We start from the raw sequence: 21,018 nt of genomic DNA, 5'->3' as shown, positions 1-21,018 counted from the left end.
CTTCACTCTGGGTAGATTGACTGGTCTGTCCGTCCAAACTGAAGTGAACCAGAGAAACGCTATGAATGACAGAAAGAGATGCAATGAAGGACTAACGTGAGATTATTAAGTTGAAGGAAGGTGAGCTGGACAGAAGAAGGTAATTGGATGGACTGCAGGGAGACGCAGGAGAGGAACTACCGAACAGAGAAAGCAGAAGAAGTCTTTAAGTGACTGAATAGAAGATCCAAACAGGAGGAAAAGGGGAAGTTGTTCACCTCTGCAAACGTAAACCCAACAACTTGCATCATCATGGACGCTCAGGCCGGTATTAACCACCACATGATAGACGAGTATCTACAGGTCAGTCATTGGACTATTCAGGGGTTAAAACTAGAATAACTGTCTGTGATTGGTGGATGTCCAAAAGTAACAGATTACAAGTACTCACGATTCTGTAATTGAGTTGCTTTTATGGGTACTTGTACTTTTTTTTTTAGTACATTTCTAAATCAAAAGTATAGTAATTTGTTACATTTCTTCACCCAACGGTTACAAAGTCAATTATTATTTTTTGTGATTATTTTTAATTCCCATTTCATGGTGTTTAATCCATATATTCTTAGTTGTGTCATTTCTGATAAATGCCCAGCCACATTCTTGGGTTCCTATTATGTCGTTATCCATATGGTACATTTGGCATGACATAGTTTTAGAGTTAATACATTTAGCTACACTTAGAGCCTGGGGATTTTTTATTTTTTTATTTTAAATTGAATTTGTTGGTGCTATTTTATAAAGAAATTAAGATCCAATTGTGGTAGATTTGGTCTCTTCCTTTTTGAGTTTATACATGAGATGTTTACTGTACGCAAGGGAAACGTGGCAAGATTTATTACCAAAGATAAACATGGGGGGTGAAAGTAACTCTTAATTTTTACAATTTAATTGAGCCACTTTTTACTTGCACTTGAGTATTTTATGTATGACCTACTTGTACTTGAGTACAATTTCAATCAAGTATCAGTACTCTTTACACCTATGCAAAAGACTTGTAAGTAATTATACTTCATGTATGTTTCCTGACACCAAATTGCTGCAAATTGCATTTTAACTGCATACTGAATACTCTTTGCTATTTGCTACATACAACAAATTATATATTTTTAAATTGACCTCATTAGATTTCAAATTTCTACTTTATTTTTCAGTCTAATTGTTCCATCATTGCTTTAATCTCGAAAGTCCAAAATATCTTATTAGAGTTCATGACATTGGAATCCTGTTGTTTCAGCATTTATTATCACATATTTAAAATAAATGCATTGTCTCTTTGATCTTTGGTTTTATTTGGACATTCATTGGTTTATTGAAATGTTTTATGTTTTACATAACACTCATTTGGTTTTTTTTAAAGAAAGGACTTTGTATCCACCAACATTCACATGGACTATTTACATTTCTATCCAAACAGAGCAGACTGTCTGCTGCTGCTGTGCAAACTTTCATTTTTAATTGAATAAATTCATTCTAGAGCTCTGCTGCTATCAGGCTAATCTAAAATTACACCAGTTTTTTATTTATATTCCTTTATTTCACAGAACAATGTGCTACAAACAGAGATGATAAAAACATGTCAATAGCCAAATAAAAAGGCTCATAACTCCACTTTTACAGCACCAAGACAAAGAGTTATTCTCAGCTGAGGAAGACAACAGCCTTTACTTCACCTACAGTGGAAGGTGCAATGAGCTGGAGGTCAAAAACCTGCACTACCAGGTAACTATCGGACAGTCAGCCGCCTCCCCTTCCTGTCTAATCTTTATTGTCTAGCCTGTGTGAAGCCTTTGGTTTCTATAATGTGTGTGTTTGTGTTTTCTGAGGTGGACACAGCAGCTCAGATTCCCTGGTATGAACGACTGTCGGAGTTCAAACTGCCGTGGGAGATGAAAGGGAACAAACAGACAGCCATCAGCAAGCTGAGCCTAAGAGTACGTAGCGGACAGATGCTGGCAGTCATCGGCAGCTCAGGTGATGCACAAATGCAGGAGGATGTTCTGCTTCCATCGATAAGGCCTAAACTTGGAACAATGTCAATCAGTTGCTTTTGGAAGCGTTAAAATGTTTCAAAATGGTGGAAATCCAATAAGGCCATTAGTTATGAAGATATGACGGCGGCCATATTGGATTTCCGCCATTTAAAGAAAAAAATAAATATATATATATATTTTTTTTATTAACAAACAGGATTACACGCAACAACTTCCTCAGTTATACGTCAACGCACAGCCATACAAACATGAACTAAATACAGCACCAAATACAGTTCAACAACCAAAACAACATGAGAAAAAGCACACAAAAGGAAAATATAAGAGATGAAATAAAATAAGAACATTGTAGAAGGGGTATTTTTCATAAATTTAACCTAATTCTTTTGGATGGACATTTTCCGTTTTATCTAGGAATCTATTGTGTATATAATATTTAGTTATTATAAAAAAAATGATTGATCAACAATTGATTTTTTATTCTTAAAGAAGATGCCACATTGAATATTTTTAAATGACCAGACATCAATGTTTATTTACTAGAAAATGTCTAATCATATTGAGATTTCCATATAGATTTGACTATTTCAGTTGTATCTAAATTTGAGTACTGATTTTCAACAGCCAGTTTAAATCTTTTGTCATTTTTTTCAAAATGCTCAAGGGTGAGCGCTCCACACCCATCTGGGACTGGTTATGGGGGGGTCCCTCCCTCCCATTGATTAAAACTATAATTGTTCAGCCAAAAATCATGGTTTGGTTACCATACTAAAGATTTGATCTATTGGTGTGTTTTTTCCATAACAGACTGGAAACCCATTCAGGGTGAAAAGCTCATTAAACATTAAACATTCCTTCATCCCTATGGGAGACTTAAGTAGAGAAGATGGAAAGATGTTTGTATCTTTATACACGGTTCTTTGCTTATTGTAAGATGATGTTTTGTGTGTGCCCTCAAATGTTCAGAGGCCATGTCATGTTTTTATACATATTCAACCCATGCATACAGTAAACAACTCTCTGCTCTCAGGTTGTGGTAAGACGTCTCTGCTGGACATAATAACGTGTCGAGATGAAGGAGGCACCATGAAGTCTGGTCAGGTTCTGATCAATGGGACGCCCAACACGCCACAGCTGGTGAAGAAAAGCATCGCTCACGTCCGCCAAGACGACCGGCTTCTCCCTCACCTCACGGTTCGAGAAACTCTCAGCTTCGTCGCCAAACTGAGGCTCCCCACACGATTCACACAGGAGCAGAGGGACCAGAGGGTAGGAATGACAGGGTCATTCCATGTTATTTCACAAATGTCCACGTACTTTGGTCTAAAGAAATTTGAAATTTGTACCAATTGTTCCGTGATTAATCAATAAACACACTGTTAAACCTTTAGTTTCATTGGATTAACACTTGTTGAGATATGGCCAATTTAGCGAGGTGTGTATGTGTCCATTTTTGCTCGTCTTTAACAATAAATGATTATAAGACACAGAGGAAATTTTCAATATTCGTCATAGGTGATATAACCCAAAGTTGGGGTCCAAAATAAAAATGAAGAAGTGTCATAAAAAAAATAGTTTAATATCCCAAGAAGGAGTAGCCTTCATACTATAAAACAAGTGGCTATCCGTACGGTTGCCGTACCATTCTATTCGTACGCAGTGCCCCTAGATGGCCCGTTTAGATCACGTGATACAGTAGGTCAGTCATTGGCCATTACCCTAAACCTAACTCTAACCCTAACCCTAACTCTAAAAATTGTTGCGATATTGGGTTATAACCTAACCCTAACGCTAAACCTAACCCCAAGACGCTACGTACTTGTACTTTGGAAACAGTACCAATAGCACCAGGGGTTGTCCGTATGGCAACCGTACAAATAGACACTTTCTACTATAAATTAAAACAGAACAGATTTTTTCTTACATTCCCACATGCAGTTATGGACCAATGAAATTAGTTTTAAAAAAAAAGTATTGTTTCAGATTTAAAGAGACTGTCACCCAAGAACCAATGCATATATGTGACTAATAATCAGTGATGTGAACAGTCTATGTACTTAGGTCAAAGCTGACCAAATTATAGAGAGCTGAGGCATATGCTAAGTTATTTACTGAAGACCCAAACATGTTCCAGGTCCAAACCCTAACAAACTTTTTTTAAATTTTGAGGGGCTGGAATGTCCACCAGGTAGGATGTATAGCAGATCTTTTTGCATATTCTAAGAGAGTAGGTGGAGCTGTGTTACTGTACCAAATTTCAGTATCCTATATGGTGTATGGTGGTAATTTTTGAGATATTGGAAGCTGAAAATGTGAGAAGCGTTAATCTGATCAAACTGAAAATTTACAGTGTGCCAATTGAATTATTAAGGAACAAGTGATAGGAATTTTAGAAATTCTCGAGACCGAAGTGATGTTCTGAAAATTTGTTGAAATGACACAAGAGTTTTACAGCTGGTGTTGTTCTTGTTGGTCTCAGGTGGATGATGTCATAGCAGAGCTGAGGTTGCGTCAGTGTGCAAACACCAGGGTGGGAAACGACTACGTGAGGGGAGTCTCTGGAGGAGAGCGGAGGAGAGTCAGTATAGCTGTTCAGCTTCTCTGGAACCCTGGTGAGCCCTTCATCCATCCATCCATCCAACCATCCATCCAACCACCCATTTATCCATCCATCCATCCAACCATCCATCCAACCACCCATTCATTCATCCATCCGTGACTCCCTTTTGAGTCCAAACACCACAGATTCAGAACCTCGGTACTACATGCTGTCTCTTAGATGACTAATCCCTAGAGATGGGCAATATTATCAACCCATATAAAATGTGATATCAGTTGACATCCCTATTGGTTTGTCCACTAATATTAAAAAAACAAAATGTGCATTTGTTTGAGACAATATATAAAAACAAATATAGCACTTTTTCACTTTCTAATGTTGACTAAGTATTGTTATTCATTTGTGTAATATATCCAGTTGGCATCACAATAAAAGTAGGCTTAACCTATTATATTCATGTGACCTAAAAAGGTTGTGTAACTGTTAATATCGGAAATCAAAAATCTAGTGTTCTCTCCAGCACGACTGTCAAACGTTTTGAATCCAGTGAGCCCTTACAGGGGGAAAATTATTCAAGGACCCCCTCATAATCTTCACATCAGTTAAACACAAATTACTGCCATTTGTAGCCATACACGCCAAAGGACAGATCTATTCTATTAACGATTATTAAGATCTTTGTAGTAGAAATAAACTTAGTACCTGTTGTAGTCTTGTATGTAATATAATGTGTTTTATGTATTACCATTTAACAAATATGTGCACATTTTTAAAAAATGACTTTTTGTATGGTTTTATTGCCATTGAGACAATCATTGCACTTCACAGTGTTACAGCAGCATGTCACGTTCATATACTGTAAATGTCAAGTATATTGGTTTTATTGGTGCAGTGGTACCCATATGTACAGTAGTTATACACTTTTGTAATTATTCAACATCAATAATAGTTTTCAAAAATAAATATTTCACTGACACCCAAGCTATGGCTCGGACCCCAGTTTGAGAACCACTGATATAATGCACTGATGACGTAATTACACCTGGAGTTTTTTTAATTGTGTCCATGTTTAATTAAAAGCCTCAGAAAGGATCATATTTCATGTTTTAATATTTGTGTAAAATTCCTTTTTCGATTTTTGAATCAACAAACAAACAAAAAAAGATCTTTAAGATCATTAAAGTAAGTCAAACTTTTAAACTTTAAACCAGCCACCTAATTTGGATTTAAGTTTAATTCGGAATGGCTATTTTCATTCGGAATAAGGTGTTTACAAAGCAATTTTAAAGAGGATTTAATCTTTATTCTGAATGAAAGGGGAATTACTTGTATTTGACCTCTGCAGGTATTCTGATCCTGGATGAGCCCACCTCTGGTCTGGACAGCTTCACAGCTCACAACCTGGTCATCACTCTGTCTCGTCTGGCTCGGGGAAACCGTCTGGTCCTGCTCTCCGTCCACCAACCTCGATCAGATATTTTCCAGCTCTTTGATCTGGTGGTCCTCCTGTCCTCTGGTTCAGCTGTTTATTGTGGCCCTGCCAGGGACATGGTGCCTTACTTCACGGCCCTGGGGCACCCATGCCCACGCTACTGCAACCCCTCAGACTTCTATGGTTAGTCTCAACAAACAGATCTTCTTCAAATCAATAATGGCTAAAAGCTGATAGATTAAGGATTGATGTCATGTCACTATGTACAATATGTGGAAAAATGAGTATAATGTTGATGTTTTTTGATCAGTTGATCTGATCAGCATCGACCGACGCAGTCCAGAGAAAGAGGCGGAATGTTTGGAACGAGCCAGAGTTTTATCTGAGCAGTTCATGGAAAAGGTCCAAGACACAGACGACCACATGTGGAAACCTGCAGGGACAAACACCATCCTAACACTTCCTCACAGGTACAGTCACACAACACAGTCTGTGCACACTTATCCCACACAGGGCCCAACGCCAACACGCATTTATTTTGATTATATTGTATAAGCATCACACTTCATTCCCAACATTTTTTTTTTTTTAATGGCGCCTAAACTCCAATTCTGTATTTCAGGGTTGGGGTCAATTATAATTGTAATTTCGCAATTGATAATTAATTACAATTTTGACGTTATTATAATTGGGTCATTCCATGTAATTTCAACACATTTTCAGGACATCCCACGAACTTCGGTCTCAACAAATTCTGAAATTTTTACCAATTGTTCCGTGATTATTAAATAAGCACACTGTACATTTTTAGTTTGATCGGATAAATACTTTTTGAGATATGGACAATTTAGTGAGGGAGGCATGTGTCGATTTTTGTGGTTCCTTAATTTTCTTCTATTTTCAGCTTCCAATATCTCATTAACTACATCAAATAGGAAACTGAAATTTGGTATACTAATATAGCTCCAACTACTATTTCAGATTATACAAAATGTCTTCAGTAAAGAACTTAGCATATGCCTCAGCTCCCTGTAATTTGATCAGCTTTGAGCTATGAACATAGACTGTTCACATCACTAATGATTAGTCACATACATGCATTGGTTCTTGAATGACAGTCTCTTAAAACCTGAATGAATACTTTTTTTTTTTTAATGTTTTCATTGGCTCCTAACTGCATGTGGGAATGTAAGAAACAATCAGATCTCTGTTCAAATCTATAGTATAAATATTAAAACTATTTTTCTTCATGTAACTTCTTTATTTTTATTTTGGATCCCGACTTTGGGTTATTTCACCACTCGCGAATATTGAAAATCCTTTACGTGAGGTCATTATCGCTTGCCTCTGTGTCTTATAATCATTTATTGTTTATCAGTTTTCTATGTGATGTACGTTGTTCCATCCTGAGATATTGGAAGCTGAAAATAGAAGAAAAATCGACACATACTTACCACCAAATGTAATTGGGAAAAATGCCGGTCACAATAATCGTACATGAGTTGTAATTGAACATTGATAATGGAAGATGTAACGAATGTAATGAAAAAATGTAATTGACTCCAACCCTGCTGTGTTCCCCCATCCTTGCACCTACTGCAGCTCCCATCGTCCCAGCAAAGTGGAAGGAGAAGTCATCACAATTTACAAAGATCCAAACAGACCTCAGAGCAAAGTGCACCAGTTCACCGTCCTCATCAAGTAAAAACACACACACACACACACATCCTGTAATGTAGAGCAGTGGTTCTCAATCTTTCTTGCCAGCGACCCCCAAAATAAAGGTTCCAGTGACCAGGGACCCCCACTGTACCTGAAGGTGGTTGAACACAGACATGTGGAAACAGGGCCGTCTATAAGGGGGAATAAAGGGGAGAGATTTTTGTGACCCATCCATAAAGTCAGCAAAATGATGGTCCATTGTTCTATGAATCTGTGATAACCACATTTATTTATTTATTTATCTGAATAATATCCACTGTTATTCAGGGAGTTTAGTATTATTTGCGTCATAGTATATGGTCATCTTGAATATGTAAATCATTGTTTTAATCAGAAATACAAGAGGTTTATTGGCACCAAAAATGGTGGAAAAGGTAGCGAAATTGGATTTTAAAAGGTTGCAAATTAGAGTGACCAAAAACAGACAGAAGTGGTTCAAAAAAAAGTAGGAACAATTAATTTAAACTGGCAAATAATGGGTATGTCAAATTGTGAATGTGGTTAAATTGGCAAAAATGAGCATGAAATATGATGAAAAGAGGTTAAAAGTGACAATAATGGATCAACATATGCAACATTAGGAGGGGAAACTGGTTTATAAGTGTAGAAAATATCTTGAAAGTGGAAAAAATGTGCAGAAAAGACATTGAAATTTGATGGAGAAGTGGCAGAAATGGGAGTAATGTAGCAAAAATGCATTAAAAGGAGCAAAAATATGACAAGAAAAAGTCATATTGGTTAAAATAGCCTATGGTAAGTTTTTGTGTAGTTGCAGAAAAAGGGTAAAAATAAGCAAAAATAGGCTCAAATGTTTGTTTTTTTAATTCTTAGTTTCTTGAACGCATCTTGCGACCCCTGTCCCTGTGTCTCACGACCCCAAGGTTGAGAACCCCTGGTGTAGTCAGAGCAAACCTTTACCTCTCTGCTCTTGTCCATCAGGCGTCACATGTATAATGACTTCAGAGATCTGGTCACCCTATTGGTCCACGGCTTTGAGGCCCTGCTGATGTCACTGCTGGTCGGTTGTCTTTACTACGGGGCGGGGGCCGAGCGTCTGTCCATTCAGGACACGGTGGCCCTGCTCTACATGATTGGTGCTCTCACTCCATTCGCTGTGGTGCTGGATGTCATAGCCAAATGTGAGTCTTCTACCAACAACAACAACCGTCCATCATGGAAATGTTTGGAAAGCATACAAATAAATTAGACACAACCAAGGTATTGTTATGTTTTTGCGAGGCTGTTTCAAAGTTCTGCAACATGATGACTCAGCAGAAGGTACTTTAATGTGGGACAGGATGAAAACCACTTTTATCAGGGAAATCAGCAGCTTCAGCAATAACACAGCAGCTTTAACACGAGCCAAGGTCAGATGATACCAAGAAGTATTAAAGTGACCTTAAGACTCTGTGTGATTATTATAAAACAGTAAATAATCCAGTGATTAACGCCCGTATAAACTATAGACAATACGTGCATCACCTGAGTGAACGTAACAACATATTAATCATTTATTAGAAAGCTTGGCCTTTGATCCTGGTTTCCAATTGAATGAATGAATGAACTTTATTTTCAAAGAAGTATAAAAATAAAAGAAAATAATACAAATATCAACAAATCATGAAAACCAAAAAAGGGAGAAAATGCATATTTTAATCTCTACCTCCTTTTTACTCTTCAATTTATCTAATTTTACATCATTGCTATTATATGTATACATAAATGACCATATAAAAGCATAATACTATACATATACATACACTACCTCCATATACATGTATAGAAGATCTGTACACTATCTCATAATATGCATACATCACCATTATATAAATATATGTATTATATATATATATATATATATACTACTAAACAAATGTTCATATTCTACTTTATCATTGCATTGTAACACAGGGGTCACCAACATGGTTCCCACGGGCACCAGGTAGCCTGCATTGGACCATTCAATCTCACAAAGATAAATACAGATGACAGATATACAGTAGTTAATACATATTAGAGTTAAATACTGCTGCACATGATCAAGATTTAGTATTAAATGTTTATTTTCACTGAAACATTATGAGAAATGTTTTAAGTGTTGCATATATAGTGTATTATGATAAAAACACAAGGTGGATTTTCATAAAATATGACATAATTGTTACATCTTAGAAATGCTACTAGTTAGTTGCTAGTAAAATAGGAAGATGATCATTTTCTATGAAATGTAATGAAAATAAAAGTGCATAAATTAGGAGAAGTGTTGCGTGTCTAATTAAAGTGAAACCATGAACATTTAGTATTTAAGAAGCTCTTTTCTAATTGGTTGCTCTTCAGACTGTAGGGTGCCTATGAAGTAGCTCAGTGTCTCAGAAAGGCTGGTGACCCCTGTAGTAACGTCTGATCCATTATTGTGCTCAGGTCACTCAGAGAGAGCCATGCTGTACCATGAGCTGGAGGATGGCATGTACTCCGTCAGCTCCTACTTCTTTGCCAAGGTACACTGACAAAGCTCATTAACCCTAAACCCTAACTAGAAATCAGTGGTGGGCCACTTCCATCACAGCGGGGGCCACAAAAATGTGATCGTCTGATCCGAGGGCCACATTATCAACATTCACGTCAGCATTTAGAATAATGACCAATTTGAGCGTTAACGAAGGGGGGAAAAAAAACAAGTTTTGTCTAGGGGTGTCCCAATCCGATATTGATATCGGATATCGGTCCGATATCAACCAGAAAACAAATATCAGATTTTATCGGACTGCATCTAAAATCTCCAAAAAATATTATATTTATTCAATTGTAGAATACTGTAGATATTATGTTGAAGGTTAAAATTAATGTAACCAAATGGTTAATAATTAATGTTTTTCTCATACCTACTGTTGCTGACTATTGTTTGAGTGACATCACTTAATCAAGCCTTTTCTAACATTCCACACTACAAAATAAGCAATAAAATTATGTATGATTTGTGCTGATATCGGCCATTACGCAAGGCTGCAATTTCGTTATCGTATCAAAGTGTCTTTGTAGTCCTTTTGTGTGGGTTTTCTTGGTGTGTGTTTTTTTTTTTTCTTGTCAATATGGCAAATTTTTGTTGCCTTTTTGTGTGTTTTTCGAGTTACGATGTGTGCTTTTGCTATTTTTCTTGTTATTGTTGACTTTTTATTTATTTCCATGTCATTCTGGACAATTTTGGTGGCATTTTGCGTGTCTTTGAAGTCCTTTTGTATATGTTGTTGTTGCTTATGTCATCATTTTATGTTTAAGTGATTGTTTAGTGTGTCTTTGTTATCATTTTTGTGTACTTTTGTGGACATTGTGTGTATTTTTCGAATTCAATTCAACTTTATTACGGACTCAAAGTCCGAAAAGACAGAGGGACACAATATAACAAACACCAACAAAAATACAAAAAATAACAATTACATAGTCACTTTAAAAAGACAGTTATACCAGTGTCTCCACATACTTGACTGATAGCGAATGGCAATAAAGGTGACGTCAACCTAGGATTAATTACTGAATTTACCGACTTATTCAAATTGCATATAAAACTGCACATATGGCCTCCTGAGCAGCACACACAGAGCATCATTATAGGTCACCACCAACCTATGCAAAGTTCCTTTTTAATAGCTCAACCAAAAGTGCGCTGTGTACAGAGGCGTACAATATTATATAGAAACATTTTTGCTGTTGTTTTACTGTGTTTCTGGAGTTTTGTGTGTTATATTGGGCTTCATGTAACCTCCAAACTCATGAGTTACAATTTTGCTTAGGGAGCCACACATAATTAGACCGAGAGCCGCATGTGGCCCCCAGGCCACCAGTTGCCTATGTCTGGTGTCCTTAGAGACATGGGAAGTCCCAATGTGGACCCAAAAAAATACAGAAGTTGTTCTGATAGCCGGAGAGGTGCCAGGGCACTTCTTGAGCACTGTCGAGGTGCCCTTGAGCAAGCCACCAAACCACTGCACACAGTGATACTGCTGCATGTCCAGCAGGGGTCATGCTAAACTAAAGAACTTTAAATCCAGTTATTGATTTTATAGAGATCATATGTTATTATGTAGAAAAATGAGAGACTTTGATCTGCGTCCATCCAAAAAAACCAAGGAAAGATGTATTAATCAGTGCTCTGTGTTCCTACAGGTGTTGGGGGAGTTACCTGAGCACTGTGTGTTCACCTTGGTCTATGGTCTGCCCATCTATTGGCTGGCTGGACTCAATGATGAACCCACTCGTTTCCTGCTTAACTTTGCTACTGTGTGGCTGATGGTTTACTGCAGCAGAGCCATGGCTCTGTTTGTAGCTGCTGTTCTACCCACTCTGCAGACCTCGGCCTTCATGGGAAACGCACTCTTCACTGTCTTCTACCTGACTGGAGGCTTTGTCATCAGTATGGAGAACATGTGGCTAGGTGAGAAACTGAGAATTGATGACTAAGCATGAAATCTGACTGATAAGTAGCGTCAAAACAATAATATCTTATCGTTGCATGGCAGGGGATATTATACAATAACTATTCGAGGGATGATACAGACAATCCTCCTCAAATCGATCATCAATACTAACCAATAATCATTATGAAATATTACATATAAAATAGATATAGATTTATTTAAGTTTTGACTAATCCAAGTAGTTGAAATCAATAGTAATCAAATATTGTTTTCTAGGGGTGGGACGATACACAGAGTTCACGATATAAAAAACAATAATAGGAATAAATGGAAAGGGGGAAAAAAAAATTGTAGTCTGGGTTTGACCTTTTCAACTCAATAGGAATATAGAAAAATAATAAAAGTAAAACAAATCATAACTGGTGTGGTGTAGATTGTGTTTTGTTCGCGATTCCAGGCGTGCCCTCGACATTACATCTTGTGGCGTTTTATTATTGCGCGATATTCTTTATTAACAAGTATAGATAATCAACGACACTTTCTTTTTAAAATTGTAATTAAATAGATATATGTTTCTTAAAAAATGGACTTTTAAAATAAATCCAATAAATATTTCTCCAGAAATTTTACATAAAAATTTGTATCAGATTCAGAAATACTTTATTTATCCCAGGAAATTACTTGACATACAAAAACAATTAGAATAGGTTCGTGAACAAGTCCAATTGAGAAAGCAAAACCATTTAAAGTTGGAAAAGCAATTGAAAAAATATAATTTTATATATATATATATATATATATATGCATATATGCATGTTTTATTCTTGCAAAAATTATATTTATATTATTTATGTATTATATTACTTAGTTGTGACCATCAAAGCTCTTCCTAAGGAAGGGTATAGGCTAACCTTTATTAGAGTGGAACATATAAAAAAAAGAGGGCAGGGTTACAATCTACTGGGGGGGGGAACAAGGGAGAGGGAGTTAGGGGGAGGAGGATCATAACAAAGCCATTTTGTTGTGGTGAAAGTATAATGTGACTATAGATTATAGCCTACATCAAAACTGATTGGTTCCTGATGACTCTTGCTTTATTTTATTTTTTTAACCCTTTAGTGGCCTCGTGGCTCTCCTACGCCTCATTCATGCGTTGGGGGTTTGAGGGCATGCTGCAGGTTCAGTTCAGAGGCAACAAATACCCCGTCACTATCGGCAACATCACCATCAACGTGGACGGCATACACGTGAGCTTGAAAAAAAAAATCACCATTTTAAAAAAAGAAAACTCTTAAATGTAAAGATGAACTTTGAATAGATGAGTAAATATATTGCTTATTGTCTCTGTCGGTGCTACAGGTGGTGGAGATCATGAAAATGAACCAACACCCTTTGTACGTGTGCTACCTGGTCCTGCTGGCCGTCTGTCTGGGATTCATGATTCTTTATTTCCTGTCCCTGAAATTCATCAAACAGAAGTCCAGTCAGGACTGGTGACCACATCAAACAGCTGGTTTCTACAACCTTTGACTTGTACAATTCGACTGGCTCGACACTCGGACAAATCAATAGTTTTTTTTGCACATTTTCATACTGTAAAATGTAATTTAGCACGTATAAGTCAGGCGTGCGCATTTTATTATTAGACGTTTAGTCACAATTGGTGGCTGGAGGAAATTTGAGAATATTGTATAAAGTACTGTTACTTGATTGAAATAGTACTCGAGTACAAGCACAAGTAAGTCATGCATAAAATACTCAAATACAAGTAAAAAGTAGCTTAATTAAATAGTACTCAAAGTAAAAGTTACTAAATAGTTTATTTTTTGTTAATATAGTTCCCTTAAAAACAGTAAACATCTCATGTATAAACTTAAAAAGGAAGAGACAAAATCTTGTGGAATTTGAACTTAATTTATTTTCTACAAAGGCATCTGTATTAAATAAAAGGTTTGTCAAAATGTACAATTGGTTTTTTTTTTTTTTTTTTTTAAATAAAAAAACACCAATGAATTCAATTCAAAAATAATAATTAAAAACAACTCTCAGGCTCTAACTGGCTAAATATGGAAACACTAGAAATGAGAAAATAACTGGCATTCAATGCTGTTTTGGTGCATTACGTTTAATCTGGTTGGTCGACTATGATGTGATGCATTTGATTGTTGTCTGGTTATTATTATTTTTTGTTTGTAGTTTCACGATGCCCGTTGATCATTTTAAAACAAAAAAATAATCATTTACTCATTAAAGGTTGGGTGTAGAAATGCAACAAATTACTGTCTTTTAAAACGTACCTAAGTACAAGTAAGATCACTTGTTACTTGTTTAGAAATATACTCAGAAAAGCAAAAGAATCCATAAAAGCAACTTAATTACAGTAACCTGAGTACTTTTAATCCGTTACTTTCACCAATGGTTGCTGTTCACTCAGGTCTGCAGTACCACTGTGTGCTGCTGGGGGGCAGCAGAGCACTTCTCCCAAAACTATGAACTAAACAGCTTTTCTTTGTCCATCTGATGATGATGATGATGATGATGAACACACACACACACACACACCCATCTGCAGCTTTTACTTGCCCTGTTTTTAATCTTCTTTTTTTTCCCCACTGCTTTATCTTTTCTTGTGTATGTAGGTTATTAAGCTTTACTGTAACAATGTGTGTGTGTGCCAGTATTAAAAAGGCCTGGCACACATTTAGTAAGTCACACTAAGAAGAGAGAGAGAAATAAATCTTGTTCTTCTCATGTCCTCGTAGATTGGGGGGGTTTATGTAAACTGTACCGGTGCAAAATGTCATGGTTGTACACAAAAATAAAATGAAAGTATTAAATGTAAATGCGATTGCTTTACTTTACATTGTGATGCATTTTCATGCAGCAGTTATGTAGAGTTACATAACAAGACATGTTATTGATAAGGAGATTAAGGATCAATTTATGCAAGGGCAACATTTCCCCAGTAGAATAAAACAATTCGAATGAATATTTATTGGTAAAAAAAAAAAAAACAAACAAAAAAAATTGATTTTTGAAGCAAAGTTCTGCTTTGTGCATCACAAACGGTTGATGTCAGCAAGTTTGTAAACAGGAATATCTGAGAGTAAATAAGGAAAACCACTGGAGTTTAGACCGACTCAATTACACTCATGTAGTGTCTGAAACCTTTACCCTCAAAACAGCCATTTTGCCTAATCTCACCTGGATTAAAGTCTTTCAAGAGCCGAAAAAATACTTTCTCAATAAAGACAATATAGTGCATAAAATTCTATACAGTTCAAATTATATCAAATCATTTTATGTAAAGTATTTTTTTGAGTTAATGTATTTGAAGGGCTACAACACATGGTCATTGTCAGTCAACACATGCCAACTGATCATTTCTTGCAGCATATTAAACTAAATTAACTTTATTAATAAATCTTTCAACGCACAAATAAAATGTTAATTTTCTTCCACAATATTTTTTTAGTTAGTTATCGTAGCAGAGATTTAAGACCTGAGAAGTTGATGGTCTGTAGAAGTTTCAGGAGGTGACATATGTGCTTTTTTTTTTTGGTTAACAAGTTTTATCATAATTCTATTTGAAGTTAATATCATTAATCATCTGTACCCTCAGTAAGAAATCTTTTCTTTCATATATTTTTATTGCTATAGGGAGCCATTGGAAATGAGTCAAAGAGCCACATGAGGCTCCAGAGCCACAGGTTGCAGACCCCTGAGTTGGGGTTAAGGGACTTGCTCAACATCCCAGTGTTGGCCCAGGCTGGATTCGAACCAGTGACCCTTTGATTATGCTTTCTTACCCGTTACTCCACCACTTCATTTTTTAAACTGAGTATATTGATCTGGATCCCGTCCATAATTGAATAGAATCTTTGGTTAAACGTTTGTCAAAATCTGTTTCCTACTTTTGACATAATCCTCCTAACAGTCAAACAAACAAAAATGAACACCAGTGAAACACCAGGCTGGATTCGAACCTGTGACCGTTTCCTTAGCCATTACACCACCACTGCTTGTTTAATTTCTGACTTTGAAAAAGAACTGGTATCAGGTCTGACAGTGGCCGTTTTATCAACCAAGGTTTCTACACATGCACTAATAGATCTATACATGAAGTGCAATTCATTTAATAAGTCTCATCGAACTCACTAAGACATGTTTAGACCTATTCACAGATTTAATAAAACACCTAAAAACATTTCAAACCTTGATATCGGACGATGTAAAAAAAAAAGTAGAGGACGCATGTGGCAGTAGATTAATACTGATATGAGTAACAGCCATGTTGGATTCATACTGTCATTTATTAGCATAAATACATCTGTACATTTTAAACAAGATGGACAGCCTACACACTTACATTACAACACAATACACTCAGAATTTCAACTCAAACAACTTATAAAAAAGAAGAAGAAGAGGAGGATGGAAGGACTGAGGGAAGATGAAGCTTCTTCACTCCTTTGCAGTGGAAGCCCGAGCTTTGGCTGTTCTCTCTTTCAGCTTGTCGGCGTAAAACTTAAAGGACTCCTGGAATGAGACGGAAGAGCAGAGTCAGTGAGTGTGGGCATGTGCAATGGGCTCGTCCTGAAGGTGAGAGCGTTTCCATCTTTTAAAAGTGAACTGAAGCCCTCCTGGGTCTATTTACACAGTCTCCGGTCTCGTTTCATCTTTTAAATCCCCATTAATACACAAATACGGGATTTGTAGCACATTCCCTAAACATGCACTCCTGTTCCTTTCCTCTGTTCCTGGATAATTAATCAGTGTTTTGATCCAGACAAAGTGTTGTTAGTGTGTGTGTGTGTGTGCGTGTGTGTGTGGGGAGCTTTACTGCAGATTACTGCAGCTCTTTACAATGTGTGTTTTCTTATTAATGTGGTAATTAATGCTGATAAAGAGCTGTGTTTACACACAGAGAGAGAGAGAGAGAGAGGGATGCTGGCACACTTTCAAAGGGCCGGTACAGCCTAATTACTCAAACTTATATCCCACTAGATCACTCCAGGTGGTGAGTTTGTAGCGAAAAGATTGAAAAGTGACTGAGGTGAATTTACTGAACACTTTTAAATCCAAATTAACGGGATTTTAAATCATTTATTTCTGTTTGTTACTCTTAAACAAGAGATTCTTAATTTCAAAGAGGTTTTTCTGGTTAAATAAGGTAAAAATACATTGAAAACACAAGAATTTCAAGGCTCACACAAACTAAATATAACATTTTGGCGGAAAAATCTGAGTTTCTGTGAAGGACAAAAAGAAAAAATTCCAAACTATGGTTCCCCAGTTTGTACAATTACAGGTAAAAATATTGTAAGTCACTTTTCATTTTCTGAGTTTTAAGCAATTGGTAAAAATTGCTTGAGTTTGCAACTAATTCTCTTAAAATTTGCAACTAATTCTTAGATTTTGCCACAAATTTTCTTAAAATGTGCAACTAATTCTATTTGTGAGAATGTTCTGGGTTTAAAAAAAAAAAAAAAATTGTGATTCAATATTACTGCAAATAACGTAGTACTGCACGCTCCATCGTGTTTTGGTGGAGTTTGATTGTATGTGGCAATTTATGTGGTGATTTACAAAGAGTCATGTGTTTGTTGTAACCTTTACTTTGAAAATTTGACCCGCAGGCCTCGAGTTTGACCCGTGGTGTAGGGTATGGAAGTTGTGTGCTATAATAACATGTTATAAAAGCCTCCTATGGCATCAGTATTTTGGTCTAACGTTAATAACACTGGCTCTTTGATCTAATTGTAGAAACTTCTGAAAAGCTTGACTCTTCACCTTCTCTCTCTGCTGCTCTTATTCTCTCCTCGACTTAAAAACAAACCTCTCAGCAATCACTTTCACCGCGCTGACACTCGGTAAATAATGCAGGTGTTTCTCTACCTTCGTCCTCTTTCTCCTTCTATCTTTGTCCTGCAGGTGAGTGATGGCAAGGTAAAGAGACGGATCGTCAAAGTGCTGAGAAGGCTCTGTGTGTGCATCATGTGGGCAGGGTATCAAATAAAAAAAATATTATGGGGATAATTTTGGCCCCCCGTTGTCTAAAAAATGGGGGCAATTTAATAATGATTGGGCACCATTAAAAAAACGTAGATAGAGCTTTGATATTTTTATAAATTAAAATACACAATGCAAATAAAGGAAAAGCTGCACCCCGTCTTTTTCAGAGACGTTTGCAAGTAACGTAGCACACTAGCTACTACAGAAAAAAGAAAAGGATGTAGGGAAACTACGCGTTTATTTAGCTCTTTACGGCGTGTAAATATTACACAAACAAATACCTTAAAAGCAAACAGAAGTATAATAGAAGTTTAATAGACCTACAGTTTCTAAAGAATTGTATATACACATTATGTCTGGAGAATACTAGGTTGTTGACAAAAACTTGACGGCAATTTTGGCCCGTGGAACAATGTTTTGGGGGAATTCTTGGCTAAATTGAGGGGAAAATTGCCCGGAGCCTTCGCTAATTTCTGACAGTGCATGTGGGTAACGCCATGATGGGTAGAAACCCCAACCTGAACCATAGAAAGTAGCTGGGCGTTGATCAGAAATGGCACGACTAAAAACATGTGGGTTACGTTCAATGTGAAGAGACCATGAAACGGAAATAACAAAAATATTCCCAAAAAAACAATAATTTACTCAATAACAGTTGGGTGTAGAAATGAAAAGAATGACTTTACTTCTTCTAAAACGTACTTAAGTATAAGTAAAATTCTCAATTACAGTCACGTCAGTACTTGTAATCCAATACTTTCACCTCTGAAGTGAGGCACGCGCACACATACATACACGCACGCTTAGTGAAACAAAGGGGGGACGAGAGGCCAGACTTTTGTGCAGTTTGTTAAAAATAATGTTTACATATGAACAGAGGAATCAGCGTTAGCCAATCAGGAGGCTCCGGTTAGGGGATGAGAACATGCAAACTCTAAACAGAAGGTCCCAGTTAAGGATGAGGCAGAGGTGCTATAACAAGTTTTGTTATTTTTCTGATCACATTACATTTGAGTGTGTGTGTGTGCGTGTGTGTGAGAGAGAATTACCGGGGGCTCAGGGAAGGGCAGCGTCTCTCCAACCTTCCGGTAAAGCCCGGCCAATCGTTTGAGTGACAGCTCGTCTACTGTCATCCCTTCTTTCTGCATCTGCTCGTGCAGAGCTTTGGCTGAAGTTAAGTCCTCATCCACCACTGCAGGAGACAGAGAAAGAGAAAAAGACAAAAGAAGAAAAAGTGAGTGAACGCAGCAAAAAACTACAAAAAAACAATCATGGTTTTCTCTGTAGAATAAGAAAACATGATGAGATTCTTTTAACTCTGATGTAAATGTACAATGGCTGTGTGAGAAAATCAAACACTTTCATTCTTGATTTTCTTCTGAGGAAAACTGAACAAATATCCTACTTTGTGAGGCAGGACCCTCTTTCATATGGTGCACCCTATAGAAATATTAATAAAATTATTTTTCATTTTTGCATAAACCTATCAAAAATTCAGAATAATAATATTGCTTAACTTTTATTGTGGTTTTATACGACGCATTGTAAAGTAACCTGAAAGGTGCTGGTTTTCAATTAAAATATATTATTATTATTATTTATGATTATAATAAAACAATGAGTAATAGAAACTTCCATTTGACTTGTCTGGAGAAAGTAAAAACACAAAAAACATGTAGAAAATACCAAATAATTCAGTTTTTAGATTTCTCAACCACTCTGCAAATATTGTCTAGTTTCATCAAATTTTGTTATTTTTAGAGGCTCACATTTTTCCCGTGCCTTTATCACACAACCGAGTCATATTTTATCACAAATTGTGCAAAGAACTGACACTATTTGTGAAAACTTGCAATTTCCAACAAATTGTCACAAAATCACAGTTTTGAAGTGAAGATCCTACAAGTCCTAATATCTGTTATTTACTGCTTGGATATTGTCAGTGTCTTTATATATAATTTATAATTGAAAGTGTAAACTAGAACATATTAATGTTGAAATTTAGCGTTTTTTCTTTCAACCTAAAAACTGCGGCCCACTTGAGATAAACTGGTCCATATTTGGCGCCTGAACTAAAATGAGTTTGATACTCTTGTTCTACGCCAAGGTTGACTCTGACTTAAAAAAATACCTCCATAAAAACATAAATGACAAATATCGTAACACTTTAGTCAGTTTTTGTCTTGCACTAAAATTGGAAAAGAGAGAGAGAAACGGACGAGAGCAGAGAATGACTAATTGCTCCTCTTCTGTCTGCCTGGACGGACAGACGAGCTAATGCTAATTAAAAAGTCATGTCCTCTCTCTCTCTTTTTTTTGCTCTGACAAGGAACGAGCGAGCGAACGAAGGGTGAGAGGCTGAGGTCAGTGCACGGAAAAGACAGATGGGAACAAAAAAAAAAAGAGGTGGAAAAGGAGAAGAATGTGCAAAGAGAAAAAGGTAAAGTGGTGAAACGTGTCGACATTAGCACGCTAGGCTAGCCAGGACAGCTAACTTATTAGAGGACATGTGTTCTTTTAAGACCGGAACGTCCACGTAGACACATGTGCGCACACACTAATGCATTGTTAATGTGTGTGCTAATGTTGACTTAGACACAGGCCAGTGAGTCTCCGGCTGCTCGTTCTGCCTCGTTTCGTGTGTCTCACCGTGACTTTTCAGCAGGTACGCGTACAACACCTCCTTCTCTGCAAAGTCTGGGATCAGGTTCATAAGGCTTTTGATTTTTCCCACCTGTGCACAGAAAGAAGCATGTGATAGCAGTGGCTGAGGGAGAATGCTGCATTCAGCTTTGGTTAAAACACCTAAAATCACATCTGATAAGAAGAGAAATAAACAATCCTGTT

At 36.7% G+C, this 21,018-nt stretch overlaps 2 protein-coding genes across 2 annotated transcripts in view; one reads left to right on the top strand and one right to left on the bottom strand.

Moving 5' to 3' along the window:
* The first annotated feature begins 1 nt into the window (after nucleotide 1).
* abcg8 (ATP-binding cassette, sub-family G (WHITE), member 8) lies at nucleotides 2-13,941 on the top strand. Its single transcript, XM_028468095.1, has 13 exons — nucleotides 2-342; nucleotides 1,657-1,758; nucleotides 1,863-2,010; nucleotides 3,061-3,299; nucleotides 4,510-4,642; nucleotides 5,936-6,205; nucleotides 6,333-6,492; nucleotides 7,625-7,723; nucleotides 8,684-8,883; nucleotides 10,166-10,242; nucleotides 11,906-12,173; nucleotides 13,276-13,403; nucleotides 13,516-13,941. Exons 1-13 carry the CDS (start codon nucleotides 292-294, stop codon nucleotides 13,651-13,653), a joined length of 2,013 nt encoding a protein of 670 aa, XP_028323896.1. The 5' UTR covers nucleotides 2-291; the 3' UTR covers nucleotides 13,654-13,941.
* A 2,509-nt stretch (nucleotides 13,942-16,450) lies between these two features.
* lrpprc (leucine-rich pentatricopeptide repeat containing) overlaps nucleotides 16,451-21,018 on the bottom strand; it is a 72,650-nt gene continuing 68,082 nt past the window's right edge. Inside the window, exons 36-38 of the mRNA XM_028468397.1 lie at nucleotides 20,821-20,905; nucleotides 19,221-19,363; nucleotides 16,451-16,695 (exon numbers count right to left, since the gene is read on the bottom strand). Coding sequence (XP_028324198.1) covers nucleotides 16,621-16,695; nucleotides 19,221-19,363; nucleotides 20,821-20,905 — 303 coding nt within the window. The 3' untranslated portion in view covers nucleotides 16,451-16,620. The remainder of the gene's footprint in view (nucleotides 16,696-19,220; nucleotides 19,364-20,820; nucleotides 20,906-21,018) is intronic.

This window comes from Gouania willdenowi, chromosome 15, assembly GCF_900634775.1.
Source record: "Gouania willdenowi chromosome 15, fGouWil2.1, whole genome shotgun sequence".
Classification (NCBI taxonomy): domain Eukaryota; kingdom Metazoa; phylum Chordata; class Actinopteri; order Blenniiformes; family Gobiesocidae; genus Gouania; species Gouania willdenowi.
The sequence above is the reverse complement of the archived record's forward strand: the minus strand, read 5'-3'. Positions and strand labels throughout refer to the sequence as shown.

Coding starts and splice junctions, on each gene's coding strand:
- abcg8 (XM_028468095.1), top strand. CDS start 292: ATGGACGCTCAGGCCGGTATTAACCACCACATGATAGACGAGTATCTA. Junction 2,011..3,060: donor GGCAGTCATCGGCAGCTCAG/GTGATGCACAAA, acceptor CTCTGCTCTCAG/GTTGTGGTAAGACGTCTCTG. Junction 8,884..10,165: donor GCTGGATGTCATAGCCAAAT/GTGAGTCTTCTA, acceptor TATTGTGCTCAG/GTCACTCAGAGAGAGCCATG.